Raw genomic sequence first — 17,838 nt, 5'->3', positions numbered from 1 at the left:
CCGGCCCCACTCAGCCCGCTGCCGGCCCGGGGTTCCGTCCATCCAGGCCGGCAGCGGGCTGAGCGGGGGCGGCGGCGGCCAGGATCCCGGCTGGCAGCAGAGTGCCACTAAAAATCAGTTTGCGTGCCGCCTTTGGCACGCATGCCGCAGGTTGCCGACCCCTGGGCTAGACTATGTCTTGTAATTATTATAAAAGCAAATTGTGTTCAAGTAATGATTTCCATTTGGTATCCAGATGGCACCAACAAGAAGGGTTACTATCTATGAACTCCAACGTATAAAGCACACAGATTTTGGCCCATAAGGAATATTTTTTAAAACTTTGTTGAGACAATTCTCTTTCTATTTCGAATAAACAGACTCAGTTTTGTACCTACAAGTTTACATTTTAGTAATGAGCGTGATAGCTACAGGCAACCTCTGACTCTGATTTTTACTGATGTCTAAGGGTATGAAAACAAATTGTTTCAAAGGATTACAAACATCCTCCTAAAGAGATTCTATCCATTGACAGGCAGGATGGTGGTAACCTAAGCTCAGAATCCACACAGCCAACCCACAGTACAGGAGGAACCAGAGACTGTTGAGTGCCTTGCACTGACCTACATCCCAGTAGCCACGATGGCTAGGTAAAGAACTATATACAGAGACTGCTGATCTAGAGTGGCTCAAATTTTGGGTGCCCAACACAAGATACTGAAAAGGGCCCTGCTTTCCGGAGGGCAGGGGTTCAGCACCTTCTGAAAATCAGACACTTCCAGAATGTCTCAAGCTGGACAAGCACAATCACTAGGCACATTTGAAAATCAGACCTAACTGCTTTCCAAGAGGAAAAGGCAAAACTTGGGACAACACACCACAGCTTTTTAAAATTATCTTATTATAAACCTCACTGAGATGTGCCAGTGGACAGGAAGAAAAACCCTAAATGCTGTATGATCAGAAAGGGATATCCAGCTGTCTGGATTTGGACTTCAAGCTGTCTAAGATAATTGCAATTCCTCTTTCTTAACTGGAATTACTATTTTTAAAGGTCAAGCTGGAGGTACAAATGTTCTTGCTACTAGGTAGTTAATGTTTTTAAAAATATGTGGTGAGAGAAGTAACCCTTTAATAGTGAGACAGAACAGCACTGACAGTCATTTTGGTTGACATTTCACTTGAAAAGTGTGTTTTATATAAAGTGTTCATATTTGCATTTTTAATATTATTTCTAATACACCTGAACTGCCAAAGGACTTGGGCGCTGTACAATGTTAAATGTACAAAGCACATCAGTTTGAATGTTGAAGGTGTTTTGATTAAGCTAATCAAGGAAGTCTTCTAAAGAGAAAGAGGCAAAAAGGTTTAGAGGGAGAGAACTACAGGATCAGCAGCCGTCTACTTTCTTTTCCAGAAACAACATTTTAGGGACATTTTAAAAGAGAGGAGAGATGGGTTAGGACGAATATGAAAGGAGAGGAAGTGTCAAGCCCTAAAGTTCACCACAGCAAGGCATGCTACTGAAAGCCCAATGATAGAAGTAGCAGCAAAAGCATCCCTAACATGCAGGCAACTCTCTGGAAGAGGCAAAAGGAGGCAGTCTGCAATGTACCCAGGGCCTACAGCATTAAGGGTCTTACAAACTGACAGGGCCAACTTAAAAACTCAACTCACCACTTTTTACAGAATCACCAGACTTCCGGCATCTCATGCGACACCCACACATGTAGCTACCCCTCATAGTTTATGCAGCCAGCTGGGCTGTAGGAATGACTGCAACTTTGGATGCTGGCTATCAGAGGCACCCAACAGCTTCTGTTTCATCTGATGCCTGAAGAAGTTCTATGCTTTAATTCTTGTGAATCAAGAGGAGATTATCCCTTACTCGATACTAATTAGTTTAATTATTTTTTTAAAAACGGTCAAAGTTCAGTTTGTCTAAGAACGTACAGAGTCAAACAATAAGCTGTCATAAAAGCAGTGGGTTTTTTTAATCCAGTCACTTAAAGACTGAAATAGCTGCTGGTGAAAAACTTTCTATCCTAGAAAACATCTATTCATGGATTTGTATGGAATCAATATGTAGGCAACTAAGAAAATATCTAATTCACAAAATAAGCACACTGTAATAGCTTGTTATGCTACATCTTTATCATATTAATTCACTTAAAACAGTTTAAAATAAATACATCATTTTACCAGCAGAAGTGTGTATAAATTAGAAGAATGGAGATAAGCCAATCAGTTACTTAAAACCCGATCCTGCAAACACCTGTGCAAGATTAACTTAATGCCCTGCGAGCAGTTCTGTTGGCTCCAGTGGAACTATTCAGTGTGTACAGTTAAGCACATGTGTAAGTCTTTGCAGGGTTGGGATCTAATGTTGTAGCTGGGCAGATGATTAGATGGATATTGTCATCTTTTGTTTTTTTAATTGACTAAAAAAAATCCAAAGACTTCACTGGGAGTTGGACTGGACCCTGACTATATAGGGAAAACTATTAAACTGACCCTATCAACAAGGCACTGTCAAATGTACAAAGTAAACGGAGGGGGGGAAAAAGAAAAGAAAAGAAAAAAAAAAGTTTCCTGTCCCCCATTAGCTTTTCAGCTGTAGTAATCTTAGTTGATGTTTGTAACTATTGTAGATGCAAAATGTTAATACAAAATGGGATTTTCATGTTGACAGAGTCAGTATAAAAAACAGAAGAGAGTTAGACAAACTGCTCGTGTTATAAAAAAAAGTGGTCTTTTTTCAAGACTTACATTTGTTGAAAAAGCTGCTTTGCCTGCATTGTTGTATTGTCACGCTACGTGGAGCAGAAATGTAACAACGAGTCTGTAGAGCCCATGCCAGGTTCGTATAGCGACAGCCACTCCTATTCACTGGTAACGAGACACAGCCTATGGAGGAAGATGCAAAATTGTGAAGATATTTTTATTTTCAGGTTGAAAGAATCAGCCATAAAGACTTTAAAAGGTTGATTTCTTTAAGAAACCCACAATTACCTCAGCAGACTTCCACCGTCTGTCCCTGGACTGCACAAGGTGAGGTACTTGGGGAGAAGTAATGATAGGTACCACACAAGATACATGGATATGTTTAAAAATAATCAGCAGAGGACTTCTTCCATATCACTAGCAGAGATTACAAACAGCCTCTAGAAAAGGAGGGATATTCTCCATCCATCAGGTATGTGACAATGGTAAATAATAAACACATTCCAAGATATATGCACCCGCTAAAGAAAATCTGAGGACAAAGTCAGCCCATTGAAGAGTGCTATTCTAATGCCTGCCTAAAATGTTAATGAGGATCATATCGTAATTTAGTAAGGAATCCTATAGGTGACATATAATAAGACAGGTTGAGAGGGAACATTTAGAAAGTGTGGCAGGTGAATGTCTCCCCATAACTGAAAGGACCTTCCCACCTTTTGTCAATTTTGGTTGTGCTTCCAGATCCACCCATAGCTGAAGTGGCCAAAAATGCCTCCCCCCACTACATTTGGTACAAAGGTGACCATTTCTTTCTCATGCAGACCTAGCCAATTATTCACGTCCTTGTCACCCACAGACTGGATTAATGCAATGCACTACACAAGGGGTCATATCTTGAAGATCGCTCAGAAAGTGCAGCTGATGCAGAATACAGCAGCTGTTTTATTAATTGTGCTAGCTACAGAGAGCATATTAAATCAGTATCCAGGGAGTGCTCCGGCCTCCTTATTTGGTTTTAGCTGCAATTCAAGGTGCTGGTACTGACTTTTAAAGCCCTACATTGTACAAGAGAAGGTGCCATACAGCAACTGACAGGACCTGATCTACTCTACCTCTCTGGCTTGGTCTACAATTACATCAATATAGCTACATCAGCCAGGGGAGTGAAATCCCCCGAGTTTCTGACTGACATAACCCCCAGTATAGATGCAGCCATGCCAATGGAAAAGTGCTTCCGTTGCTGTAACTAATGTTGTCTGGGGAGGTGATGCTCCTACACGGACAGGAAAAACCCTTTCTGTTGCTGTATGCTGCATTGACACTACAGGGCTACGCCTATATAGTATCCGCTGAACAGACTTGCCTTCACCCAGAGCCCCTAGATGTGAATGGCTGGTGTAGGGGGCAGAGCGTTGTCAAAAGGAAGGTATATGACTTGAATTCACTTCCTAAGTCTGCTGACCTTCAGGGTACAGGATAAATTTTGTTCTCTCAGTCTTTTGCCCAAAGTAATGGAAGTTGAGCGTATTTTTATTTACATCCTAGTGTGGGGTTGCGTGTCTTTAAATTTGAGCTGACACAGGTCATTTGAATTTGCTATTGTTTCTTACTAAAATAAACCACATACACTAAAACAGTATGCATTTTGAAGAAACTAAAATAAAAATGGGGACACAGTGTACTGACCTTGAAAGAGACTATTCAAATATAGCTATTCATTAACCAACTAAATCCAAAACAAACTACTTCCTCATAAAGAAATTGGATTCTTAAATTCAGTCTTTCCTACTAGATTTTAAAAGTACAAAATAAGCATTGATCGTTGCCATATACTGTTATCTTCCAATACTATTGATCTAGTGGTCCATTTCTCAAAAGGTAGGGTAATTAATTCACCTAGACAAATGACAATTTATTAATTTAACTGAGCCCTGTATCAGCAGTAGATTTTTAAAAAATTCTCTTAATATTTTATTTAAATTAATATGTTACTTTAAGTCTTATTTAAATGAAAATAAGTTATTTCTGAGGAAAGTTCGTTTGATTGCTAAAAAGTCCATTATGAAAATATTCTGAGCTCCTGTAAATTTCTGCAAAATAAAAAGTTGTCCATAAATAGATACTAAAAAAATAATAGCAATAGAAAAGTGACCTGTTTATTCTTAAAATCCTAGTTAAGTCATTAGGGAATCCAGTACAAATCAAACATATTAAAACAACCCATTAAAGCATAATGTGAAATGCATACAAGATATATTGGCTACCATTCAAATCCTGCATTCCTTATACATCCCAAAGTCCTACTGATTTAATAGGTGTGTTGCGTGTGCAAAGAGAATATTCAGTTAAATAATCTGTTTATTAGAACCTGAACTAAACAAAAGCCCATACTTCTGGTCTAAAGTTTTGTATTTTCAAGCTGCTGCTTCTCCCCCCGCCCCCTTTTTTGTTTTTGAAAATGACAAGCAGTAAATCTACATTAGATGAACAATTAATCTTAGGACAACTGTTCATGGCAATTATATGAATGATTTATTTTATCTTTGAGTCTCATGCAAATTAGAGATTACTTTTAAAAAGTTAGTCATTTAATCTACAAACTAATTTCGTTTCATATTATGTTGTAATATTTCTAATTTCCCTTGTTACACTCCTAAATCTTCCACAGCTGTAACCTAGCAATAAAATCATTTCAAAACTATTTGCAAAACCATTCTGCCCTCTTACCTCGTTTATTAATCTTGTCACACCTCAAATACTACTTCACCAGTAGAACAATTAATTCTTCTCCAAAAGTTACAATTCTTCCAATTCAGTAATAATGAGCTTTCCATATACCTGAGCACATTCTCTACTGATAAAAAAAAATTCCTCAGTAGAAATGATGATCAGCATTTAAGTAAACGCCGATTGTTCATTCTGTAAAAACGCTGCCTTATTCGGACAGTTTGTGCACAATCAAGAGTATTTTCTGTTTAGTCACACTAAGAGGGACGTCCAATCAGTAGATTAAAAAACAGCTTTTGGGACCTCGGACAGCACAGACGTTCAGGGCTAGATTTTGTTCTTAGATTGTGTATCAGAGTGAATCAGCTGCTGTGTGGTACTGGTCATTTGCATCTTAACTAATTTGGTTGTAAATGTCCTTCATGGATCAGAATGATCATGATCACACAATATGACACTGTACTGTAGAGCACAATAAGAAAAATGAAAAGCATTCCTTTGGAAACAAATCATAGAAGAGCAAAGGAAGCATATTCATTAGCAAAAATGTCCCTGCTACGTTCCTTTGCTTTTGTAGATTTTAAGTCGATTAAAAAAAAATTCCACATGTTAAATAAGTCTGCTTCATTCTAACTCTAAAGGGCTCATGGCAGTCAAAGAAAGTGAATGCAAAGACAACGAGATCAGGGAATAACAGTGTTTGGTATTAAAAAAAAACAGTCCAAGAGGGATTAAAAGTGAACAAGGGAGTTAGCCCAAAAATGAATCTCAAAAACTAGCTTAGCAAGGGAGAGCAGCAGGCAGTGGAAACAGCTGGGTTATCAATATGGAACCTGAATTCAGCTAGGATGAGAGCAGGAGATTGTAGATGAGTAGAAAGTCAGTCAAGCATCAAAAGGGGGAAGAAAGGAAACCAGATGAACACTGGCATCATAGCAATAAAAGGAAGCTGGACATGGGAGAAGTCTGATGGGTCTCAGGAGGCCTGGTGATCGGGAGCCAGCTGCCAGGGGAGAAAAGGTAATACTATTCCTGGCCCTCCCTACTCCTAGCAGCACTTTCTAAGCATCCTGGGTGAAATTCTGGCTCCCCTGAATGCTTCGTACAGAGGCAGCTAGCTACCAGGGTGCAATTTATGATAATTAAGCCTGATCTACACTAGGAACTTATGTTGGTATAACTAAGACGCTCCAGGGTGTAGAAAATCCACCCCCCCCCCGAGCAGCGTAGTTATACCAACCTAACCCCGGTGCAGACAGTGCTATATTGACGGATGGCCTTCTCCTGTCAGCATAGGCAGCTGCACCAAGGGCGACAGTGGCACTGCTGCGCCGATGCTGCGCCGATGTAAGTGTAGACAAGCCCTTACATCTAGAGAATTCCGGCCTTGAGTTGAAAATCAAAATTAGGTATCGAGGGACCCAAAGTGGCTTTGATGACAATATTCTGAATATTTTGGTCTCTGAATTGCAGTGGAACAGAGGAAGATACAGCAGAAAAGCATCATTCCCACGTCCTGAATCTCTGAATGCTGGTATTTAATATACCCACACACTGCTGTGCACATACTCCCACCGAGGGAATAGACATTTTAAAAAGCAGAGACAAACAGGGAAAATATTTGTGGAGGGGAAATAGTTTGGAAAGTCACATCTCTATGTAAAACAACATTTTGAAATGCAGATATATACATTAGTTGCCATGTCGTACACACTACTTCCTGTAACTTTTCAAAAGGGCAGCACCTATGTCTGGATTTATTTATTTTTTAATTATTTCAGACTAAAGCATTTCCTACGCATGGTCATAAGCTATTCAGAATTTAATTGGGACCCTGGCACTCTTGAGACAAAGAAGACATGTCAAGAAAGCAACAACAGCAGAGGACAAGTCAGAGCAGAAAGGAATGCATACTTAGTGGGTTTTCTGCTCTATAATAAAAAAACCAAAAAACATGCGGTCACTGCATACTTCTAGATTGTAAACATACTATATACAGCAGCTAAGGTTGTGCACTAATCTTAAGGCCTGTCTTCACAGCAACAGTTAGCTCAAGTTAGTATTCTCTAGATCAGGGGTGGTCAGTAGGCGGACCATGGGCCAAATCCAGACTGCCAGACGCTTTTGAACAGACCGTGAAATCTTTTTATTTACTTATTACCATCATTACTATTATTTCAGTGTGAAAAATGTGTCTCTGGAGTCTGGACCTTGACTAGGAAATGTGGACCTTGACAAAAAAATAAAACCCTGCTCTAGTTAGTCCACTGGAACTAGCCTAGTGAGTGAAAGGGACCACACTACAAAACTCCTCTTGGGTACATGTTCCCAGTGTGGGCAGACAGACTCATGCTAGCTCTGCTCGTGCTAGTGTGCTAAAAGCAGCAAATATGGCTGCAGTGGTTCAGGCTAGCTGCCTGTGCATGATCCCCCCTGGCCCCCGGGTATGTTCTCGTGTGGCTAGCCCAAGCTACCAATGACCACTCTGCTGTTTTTAGCCCACTACCTCAAGCAGAACTAGTGCATGTAAGTCTACTGGCGTTGGGAAGCATCCTACCAGGCACTTAAATTCACCCATGTTAGTATTTAGATTTCTAGTATTAGTATTTAGACTTCTAGTATTTGTATACAAGCACTTATAAAATGTGTCAATATTTAGTAAGAGCTTGTATTACTAGAAGTCTAAATACTAAGATGGGTGAATTTGAGTGCGTCGTATTAAATGAAGATATTGGTATAAAAGGCATCACAGAACCTTGGTGGAACAATGATAATTAATGGGACATAGTAATGCCAGGGTACAAAATATATAGGAATGACAGAGTAGTTGTGCCGGTGAGGGAGTGGCACTATGTGAAAGAAAGCATAAAGTCAAATATACTAAACATCTTAAATGACTCAAACTGTACCATAGAATCTCTATGGATAGAAATTTCATGCTTGAATAGTAAGAGTATAGCAGTGGGAATGTACTATCGACCACCTGATGGTGACTGAAATGCTCACAGAGATTAGAGAGGCTACAAAAATAAAAAAACCAATAATAATACAGGATTTCAATATCCCCATGTTGACTGGAAACATGTCACCTCAGGACAGGATGCAGAAATAAAATTTCTAGACACTATTAATAACGGCTTTTTGGAGCAGTTAGTCCTGGAACCCACAAGGGGAGAGGTAACTCTTGATTTAGCAGGATCTGGTACAAGAGGTGAATATAGCTGAACTGCTCAGTAACAGAAACCATAATGTAATTAAATTTAACATTCCTGGGTGTGGGGGATATCAAAGAAGTTCACCACAGTAGCATTCAACTTCAAAAAAGGGGAACTACACAAAAATGAGGAAGCTAGTGAAACAGAAAGGAACAGTTACAAAAGTGAAATGCCTGCTAGCTGCATGGAAACTTTTTAAAAACACCGTAACAGAGGCTCAAATTAAATGTGTACCCCAAATAAAAAAAAAGTAGTGAGAGGACCCCCCCCCCCAAAAATGCCACTAGGGCTGAACAATAGAGTAAAAGAGGCAGTTAGATTCCAAAAGATATCCTTTAAAAATTGTAAGTAACATCCTAGTGAGATAAACAGAAAGGAGCATAAACTCGGACAAGACAAGTGTAACAGTATAAATAGGCAGGCCAAAGAAGAATTTGAAGAGCAACTAGCAAAAGACACAAAAACTCACAAAAAAAAGTTTTTTTACGTACATGCAAAGCAGGAAGCTTGCCAATCAATCAGTGGAGCCTCTGAACGATAGAGATGCTAAAGGAGCATTCAGAGAAGACAAGGCCATTGCAGAGAAGCTAAATGAATTCTTTGCATTGATCTTCACTGATATAGAGGATGTGAAGTAAATTCCCACACCTGAGCCATTCTTTTTAGGTGACAAATCTGAGGCTCTGTCCCAGAATGAGTTGTCAACAGTGGAGGTTTTGGAACAAATTGATACATTAAACAGTAATAAATCACCAGAACCAGATGGTATTCGCCCAAGAACAATGAAGGAACTCAAATGTGAAATTGCAGAACTACTAACTGCAGTACATAAGCTATCACTTAAATCAGCCTCTGTACCAGATGACTGGAGGACAGCTAATGTAACACCAATTTTTAAAACAGGCTCCAGAGGTGATTCTGGCAATTACAGGCCAGTATACCTAATTTCAGTACCATGCTAACTGGTTGAAACTACAGTAAAGAACAGAATTATCAGACACAGATGAACACAATATTTTGGGGAAGAGTCAACATGACTTTTGTAAAGGGAAATCATGCCTCATCAATCTATTAAAATTCTTTGAAGGGGGATCAACAAAATGTGGACAAGGATGATCCAATGGATACAGTGTACTTGGACCTTCAGAAAGCCTTTGACAAGGTCTCTCACACCAAAGGCTCATAAGCAAAGTAAGCAGTCATGGGATAAGAGGAAAGGTCCTCTCCTGGATCAGTAACTGGTTAAAAGTTGGGAAACAAAGGGTAGGAATTAAATGGTCAGTTTTCACAATGGAGAGAGGTAAATAGCGAGGTCCCCCAAGGATCTGTACTGGGACCTGTCCTATTCAACATATTCGTAAATGTTCTGGAAAAGGGGGTAAACAGTGAGATGGCAATGTTTGCAGCCATACAAATTTACTCAAGACAGTTAAATCCAAAGCTGACTGCGAAGAGTTACAAAGGGATCTCACAAAAATGGGTGACTGGGCAATAAAATGGCAGATGAAATTCAGTGTTGATAAATGCAAAGTGATGTACATTGGAAAACATAATCCCAACTTTACATATAAAATGATGGGGTCTACATTAGCCGTTACCACTCAAGAAAGATCTTGGAGTCATTGTGGATAGTTCTCTGAAAACATCCACTCAATGTGCAGCGGCAATCAAAAAAGCAAATGGAATGTTAGGAACCATTAGGAAAGGGATAGATAAAACAGTAGATATCAAAATGCCACTATATAAACCCTTGCTACTCCCATATCTTAAATATTGTGTGCACTTCTGGTCACCCCATCTCAAAAAAGATATATTGGAATTGGAAAAGGTACAGAGAAGGGTAACAAAAATGATTGATTAGGAGCATGGAACAGCTTCCATATGAGGAGAAATTAAAAGGACTGGGACTGTTCAGCCTGGAAAAGAGATGACTAAGGGGAAATATGACGGAGGTCTATAAAATCATGAAAAGGATGGAGAAAATGAATAAGGAAGTGTTATTTACCCCTTCACATAACACAAGAACAAGGGGTCATCCAATGAAATTAATAGGCAGCAGGTTTAAAACAAACGAAAGGAAGTACTTCTTCAAACAATGCAGAGTCTACCAGTGTAACTCATCAGGGGATATTGTGAGGGCCAAAACTATAATTGGCTTAAAAAAAAAGAATTAGATACATTCCTGGAGGACAGGTGCATCAGCGGCTATTAGCCAAGATAGTCAGGGACGCAACCCCATGCTTTGGGTATCCCTAAGCCTCTGACTGCCAGATGCTGGGACTGGACGACAGAGGATGGTCACTAGATAGTTGCTCTGTTCTGTTCATTCCCTCTGGAGCATCTGGCACTGGCCACTGTTGGAAGACAAGATATTGGGCTAGATGGACCACTATTCTTATATTCTTATGCTGTGTAGACATACCCACAGTGTTTGTATTAGCAGCTGACGAATTGTAACTCAAGTTGCTGCATCCACAGTGCACTATAAACTTCAATGTCAGCAGCACTTCAGCTTCAACCCATACCCCCTTATGAACCAGCTAACTCTAGCTTAAAGCATCTCTTAACTTGAGCTACAGACTTATGTGTGGACGGGAATCAGGTTATGAGAAAATCTTTCATAGGTCAGGCTAACAATGCAGTGAAGACAAGCCCTTATGCACCCTGATTCCTCAGTAACAAAAGCATTCCAGGCTAAAAATTTACATAATAAAAGCATGGCTACTCAATTTTTCTCCCCCCAAAGTAACAGCAATGGCTGGAAATCTAGTCTCAAGAGATGTATGAACATGAGTAAAATTAAAGATGAATAAAAATATTCTGATCTGGATAAGGGAAAACATACAGAAATTAACTATTATTTATGCAAAGTGACAGCTACAAGAATCTGCTTTGTAACACAGCTGTCTTTCTGATGAAAGGCTTTTGTACCTCCACACCCACTTACTGTAAACTACGGCAGCAGTTCTCAACCAGGGGTCCAGGGCCCCCAGAGGGGCCATGAGCAGATTTCAGGGGGCCCGCCAAATAAACCAGAGAGCAGGGCCAGCGTTAGACTTGCTATGGCCCAGGGCTAAAGCCAAAGCCCACGCAACTTAGTTTTACGGGCCCCAGCCCATGGCGTGGGGCCCTGAGCAACTACCCTGCTTGCTACCTCTTAATGCTGGCCCTGGCTTTTAACCTACCAGATACGCAGAAGAACAGTTGTTGTGGCATAGGCGGGCTGTGGAATTTGTATAGCATGTTGCGGGATCCTCAGAAAGAAAAAGGTTGAGAACCCCTGAGCTATGTAATATCTGCCTTTACTTTAACAATAAATCTGTTTAACACTCAGGATCTGGGAATTTGGTCATAAGGACTATGTAATGTCTGCAGATTGTAAATCGCTTTCCATTCTAACTACCATCTCAATATATTTTTGAGAGCAAATGTACTCAACATTCAGGAAATTTATTTCACTATGGAATGTGGTGTTCTGCAGAATCTGAGCACTAATTAATTTTTACAGTCAGCAGCAGTTTAATAATCCCCTCTACTGCTGTAATTATTTTCTACACAAATTAAATACAGAAAACCATTCTTAGCAAAGTCTGTCCTTGTAAGAAGAAAGACTGCATGAAGCTGGTTTAAGCAGCATGATCTGCATTGCTAAGATTTATTTTTCAAAGACCTATCAAGATTTTTATTGCTTAGTTAAAATTGGCTAGGTGTTATTCCAGGGTCCTGAATGGAAAGCTCCAGTCTGAAATAACTCTAATGTTCAAGAAGTTAATGTACGTGGAAATCTCAGATGTATTGATAAAATTCCAAGACAGCTATTTTGAAAATATTTAATCTTACTTAACTTTTGTTGGTCAACAAACTCGTTTACCTTCTATTTCTATTCCATATTTCATCTGCGCAGAAACCAATATGCAAACTGTTGTGTTTTGAACAGAAAGAATACACTAAGCACAGAAGTCCCAAAGTAACACCCAGTGCAGTTATCCACAACTGTGCAGTTATTTCACAGTAAGTGTAGTTTTTTACATCATCTCATACACTCCAGAAAGTCACAAGTGCTCAATCAATGTAAAGCTTTGAAGCCCACTGGTACAAACTCTTCCTTTTTATTAAGAATGTGAACTTTTATGATGAAACTTGAGCAATTTGCCTTCTCCTTAGCAAATGCAAGTTTAAAACACAAGCATGTGACAGGGTACACCACCTGTATGGGCCCTCAGGGGGACAGGAGGATGGTCAGGTCAGAAAGCCCTGGAGCTCCACAATGAGGAGACAAGCGTTAATCAGCAGATCTAGGAAGCAGCTGCAGCCTTTCAGCCTTCCCAGATCACCTCTAGGGAAGAGGTCTGTTCCTACAAATGGATGAGCAACCCAGTGTGACCAGATGAGGGGAAAGGTTTGCCCCAACGAAGGAAACACAGTTGGCCTGATTGCAAGTCTCCTGGTGGATTTGAGGTTATTTCCAGCTTTGCTACAGGATGGGCATTACTTTATTTTACACCGTTCTGAGGAAGAAGGAGCAGAAATTCACTAACAGCCTTGTTTCATTTTGTTGGAAGCTTCCAAAGGACTATGGCTGTAGCCAGGCTAGTTGAAAACTTTACTTTGCCTTTGATGAGGGGGAGGAAGCACTCTTAGAAAGGCAGGAAAGTACCCACTGGCTGTCCAGCTTTCTGAGTCCAAACCGGGACGCCAGAGAGAAAGGTGTGCTGGAGCCTCCCCTCAAGGCCCTCCCTTTCAAAGAGCAACAACAAATCGAAACACTGTTTAAAAATAGCTTTGATAATGCTTTCCTGGGTGTTTCCCCTCTTTATCTGGCTTTTAGGATTCAGCTGGGGCTATGGCTACTCCAGAGAGCTTTCAGCAGCGCAGCTGTGCCACTGTAAGAACTCTAGTGGAGCCGCTCTAAGCTGACGGGAGAGAGCTCGCCAGTCAATTTAATTAATCCACCAGCAGCTATGTCAGTGGGAGAAGCTCTCCTGCCAACAAAGCGCTGTCCACACCGGTGCTTAGGTTGGTGTAACTTATGTTGCTCAGGGAGGTGGCTTATTCCCACCCCCGAGCGATGTAAATTATACCGACATAAGTGGTAGTCTAGGCATAGCCTTAGTCTCAGTCTCTGGCAGTACTTATCACTATGCAAAAGGTGCAACCTTTTCTCCCCAAAATGTACATGTATTAACTTTCATGTAGTGGAACCCTACGTGAAAATCGAAGTAAAAAATGTTAACAGGCATTCCTTCACGATACTAAGTAGACGCCCTAGGAATGTGCATTGGCTAATGACACAGCACCTAAGAGAAAATTAAAGACTTTTTCCTGTAAAAACTGTAACTAGCTGAGACCAGATTGTAGCATGAGATGCATAACTCGAGTAATTACACATCTAACAAACTCTGTGTAGCAGCAGTTGTGAGATGCAGTGATACCCTTCCTGTGACAAACCAGAATCTGCCCAATTCCCCAGCAACATTCTTTAAGTTACTGAGTGAACGTGATCCTTCATTTCCTCTGAACACTATTTTCATTCCTTCTCCTCCTCCTCCTATTTTTTAATCTTTATAGGGACAAGTCTCCTCTCAAACAATAAATCTTTTGTTCTGGAAGCAGATAATATTGCCTACTCCCTTAGAGACCAACCCAGAGCAGCACAAAATAGCCATTCTTCCAGCCATTTAAAGTCTGGAAGATCAATAATGATGAATCTGCAACAGGCTGACAGAGAAAAGTCAGATGTATTGGAGAAATCAGAGAAAGAAACCAAGATCCAACTAAAAGGCTCATGGATATCGGGGGAAAAGGGTGGGAGGAGAGAGAAAGATAGCTCTTAAAAATGAGCTAATTCCCACTCTTTTACTCTCACTTCTCAGGCCTCCAAAAGCTAGAGAGACTTACAACAGCTTTAGGGTTGGTGTAGAGATTGATAGGCTCATCCCATGGCCTTTGAACTAGTACAATAGTTTTTTAAAAATGCATAAGGGGAGAGAATTAACAGAAGATGTCACGAAATGGTGGAACACACTGATAATTTGTGAGACTCATGACTGAGAAATTTAGAGATGTTCAAAATATACCGCATAAATCATGTAACTTTGGTACTTCCTGAAACTAAGTTAAAGACAGGGAAGCCCTGCATGGAAGAGAATGCATGAGAGTAGAAAATGATAATAAAGGTTGGGGCCTCTTTGGGGGAAAACACTGAGGAGGAACTCTGCCTCCTTAACCTGCGACGTGTACTCTCAAAATCCTTGGAGAGTTTCTCATCGCTCCATTTCAGCTTTGTCCTCAATCAAACTTGACCAATCCCTTTAAGTTATTACCCTGAGATGCTTAGCAAGTACAATGTCTAGTTTACTGTCAGCTGAGGAATAATTTAAAGGCATCTAAGTTACTGTGAGCCCCACTCTAGGAGACAGCTAAGGGAAGGAATAAGGTCTTTGCAAAAAGGTTTGAAAAGTTTACCCAATATTTACTCCCCCCAGGACTAAGTCTTCTAGCTAAGTTAAATATCTGTGGTATCACACCTCTAAAGCCTTACCTCTACAATATAAAGGAAGAGTTCTGTACTGTATTTAATTGTGACAACTTTCCATTTAATATACTTTTGAAAATAAAATGCACCTTACTACATCTTTTTTGTTTGTTATACCTTCTTGCCCATGGGTGTAGTTTGGGGAGGTGCAGAGGGGGCATTGTCCCCCCACAAACAGAGGCAAGGCATGTGGGGCACACAAGGTCATGTGCCATTCCCCCACCCCACCCCGATTTCTGCAAGCGCAGAGCTGGCAGCAAGGGCGGGGAGCAGGGTGGGCTCCTGGGTTGCTACCTGGGTAGCTGGATGCCACCTCCTGGATCCTGGTGCTCACCTGTTTCCTATACAATGGTGAGTGCCCAAGGGTGGCAGGGTGGAGCTGGGGGGTAGAGACAGTGGGGAAGGGTGGGATAGGGCAGGGGGAAGAGAAAGGGATGGGGGAGTAGGGGGTGGGGGATGCAGCAGGGGATAGTGGGGAAGCGAAGGGGATATGGGGATGGGGAAGCGAAGGGGATATGGGGATGGGGATGGGAAGCCCGGCACATGGCAGAGTGGCCACACCTCCCATGCTCAGATCGCAACAGCAGACAGCAGCAACTGGCCTCCCCCATTAAGCCATCCCGTTCCCAGCCAGCACCAGCAGCCCACGTACCACTCCAGGCAGGGGGAGACAGCCAGTGAGCCAAGGGAACAGGCTTCAGCGTGCATGTGTGTGTGTGCATGTGCGTCCACGCTTTGCCCCCTCAAACTATGCCTATGTTCCTTCCTTCACTTCCTTTCTCTTCCTCACAATCTTCTCTGGGTGAAGACATTTTTGTCTTTGTCCCCACACTAAAGCAGCTGCCTTACGTCGACCTAATGCTGTAGTGTACACCAGGCCTTACACTATAGTAACTAGCATGTCACACCACTTTCCTTTCAAGATTAGCCAAGGCCTTGATCCTCTACTGAGATCAATGCAGGTGGACCCTTTTGTCCACATGGAATTCACTGCAGGATCTGGGTCACTGTTCTTTGAAAGGATTCCTTCATGCCTAAATTTGAAGTTAAAGTTTAAGATGCATGAGTTATCGTCATAGAAAAAATTCTGATTTTTTTCCAAGTAGAAAAGATGTCTCCTCGGCCACTTGTACTGAAACACGGATGACGGTTAAGGAGCTGGTCCTTCAAGCCAGGGTGCATGTGTACAGCGCGTCATAGCACTCAATGGGGCTCCACCTGTATGGATCACTTCCAACATCAGGGCTCAAGCATGAAAAATTTCAGCCCCAATAATGAATGGTTGAGAAAGCAGGTAAAAACACAGGACCGAATTAAAACAGCAGCGGGCACTTCTCTACGTTGGTCACTCAAACAGTGCAAGACTGGAAGAACTCTGGAGTGCACACCAACCTAAGCCGGAGTACATGCGGGCGCAGGGCCGGGGCACAGGTGGGCAGGGCACAGGCGGGCAGGGCCCGGGCACAGGCGGGCAGGGTGCAGCGGTGCAGGGCGCGGGCACAGGCGGGCAGGGCCGAGGCGCCGCAGGGTACAGGTGGGCAGGGCGCAGCGGCGCGGGCACAGGCGGGCAGGGCGCAGCGGCGCAGGCACAGGCGGGCAGGGCGCAGCGGCGCAGGGCCCAGGCACAGGCGGGCAGGGCGCAGGCGGGCAGAGTGCGGGCAGGGCCGAGGCACAGGCAGCAGGGCGCAGCGGCGCAGGGCCCGGGCACAGGCGGGCAGGGCGCGGGCACAGGCGGGCAGGGCACAGGCGGGCAGGGCGGAGGCGGGCAGGGCCGGGGCACAGGCGGGCAGGGTGGAGGCGGGCAGGGCCCGGGCACAGGCGGGCGGGGCGCAGGCAGGCAGGGCTGAGGCACAGGTGGGCAGGGTGGAGGCGGGCAGGGCCCGGGGCGGCGAAGCGCAGCGGGGCAGGGCCGGGGCACAGGCGGGCAGGTCCCGGGGCGGCGAAGCGCAGCGCGCCCAGCAGCGGTCACTCACACGGCGGAGCCCGTTCCACCCCACGCAGAGCGGCCCCGCGCGAGCAGCAGGAGCGGGGCCGTATCCGCGCGCTCGGCCCGGGACACCGGCCCCGCCAAGGGCAGCGGCGCGCGTCGGGGGCGACTCACCACCCGGGTGTTAGCGGCCAAAGCTCAACCCGCTGAGCTATGCGGGCCCGACCCCCGAGCCACGCACCGGCTCCGCGCGCGGGCGGGCTGGGCGGGGTAACGCCGGGCAGGGAGCCGCTGCCCTCCCGCCAGGGCGCGGCACGCGGGGCCTCACCTCGCCACACAGCTCTCAGGGCACCAGAGCCACACAGCCAGCTCGCCGCCATCTCCCTGCCGGCTCGTGCCCCTCTCGGCCACCGTAGGTAGTGGCCCTACTCAGTGCCTGACAGGAAAGATACCTCGGCGGGAGGGGGGGAGCTAATGTGTGTCGCAGCGAACCGTTCCCCCGACCGGGGAAAGACAAAGGGGTTAAACAACGGCCCGCGTCCTCCCCTGGCAGTGCCCGCACGGGGTTACAGGCAGCGGGACGGACAGCCCTACTTGGGGGCCTTGCATCAGGACCCCACTAGCCCCGCACAGAGGCTGGTTAACCCGCTTCCACGTGACTCTCGCAGCGGCCGGCACAATCACGTGACTCCGCGGGCAGCAGGTGTAGGGCGGAGTCAGGCTCAGCCCCT

At 43.7% G+C, this 17,838-nt stretch overlaps 1 protein-coding gene across 1 annotated transcript in view; it reads right to left on the bottom strand.

The window, feature by feature from the left end:
• Window positions 1-17,508, bottom strand: part of MRPS5 (mitochondrial ribosomal protein S5) — a 79,858-nt gene extending 62,350 nt beyond the window's left edge. The window contains exons 1-2 of the mRNA XM_024213933.2: window positions 17,436-17,508; window positions 2,749-2,886 (exon numbers count right to left, since the gene is read on the bottom strand). Coding sequence (XP_024069701.1) covers window positions 2,749-2,886; window positions 17,436-17,487 — 190 coding nt within the window. The 5' untranslated portion in view covers window positions 17,488-17,508. The remainder of the gene's footprint in view (window positions 1-2,748; window positions 2,887-17,435) is intronic.
• Window positions 17,509-17,838: the final 330 nt, after the last annotated feature.

This window comes from Terrapene carolina, unplaced genomic scaffold, assembly GCF_002925995.2.
Source record: "Terrapene carolina triunguis isolate 2854851 unplaced genomic scaffold, T_m_triunguis-2.0 Scaffold275, whole genome shotgun sequence".
Taxonomy (NCBI): Eukaryota; Metazoa; Chordata; order Testudines; family Emydidae; genus Terrapene; species Terrapene triunguis.
The sequence above is the reverse complement of the archived record's forward strand: the minus strand, read 5'-3'. Positions and strand labels throughout refer to the sequence as shown.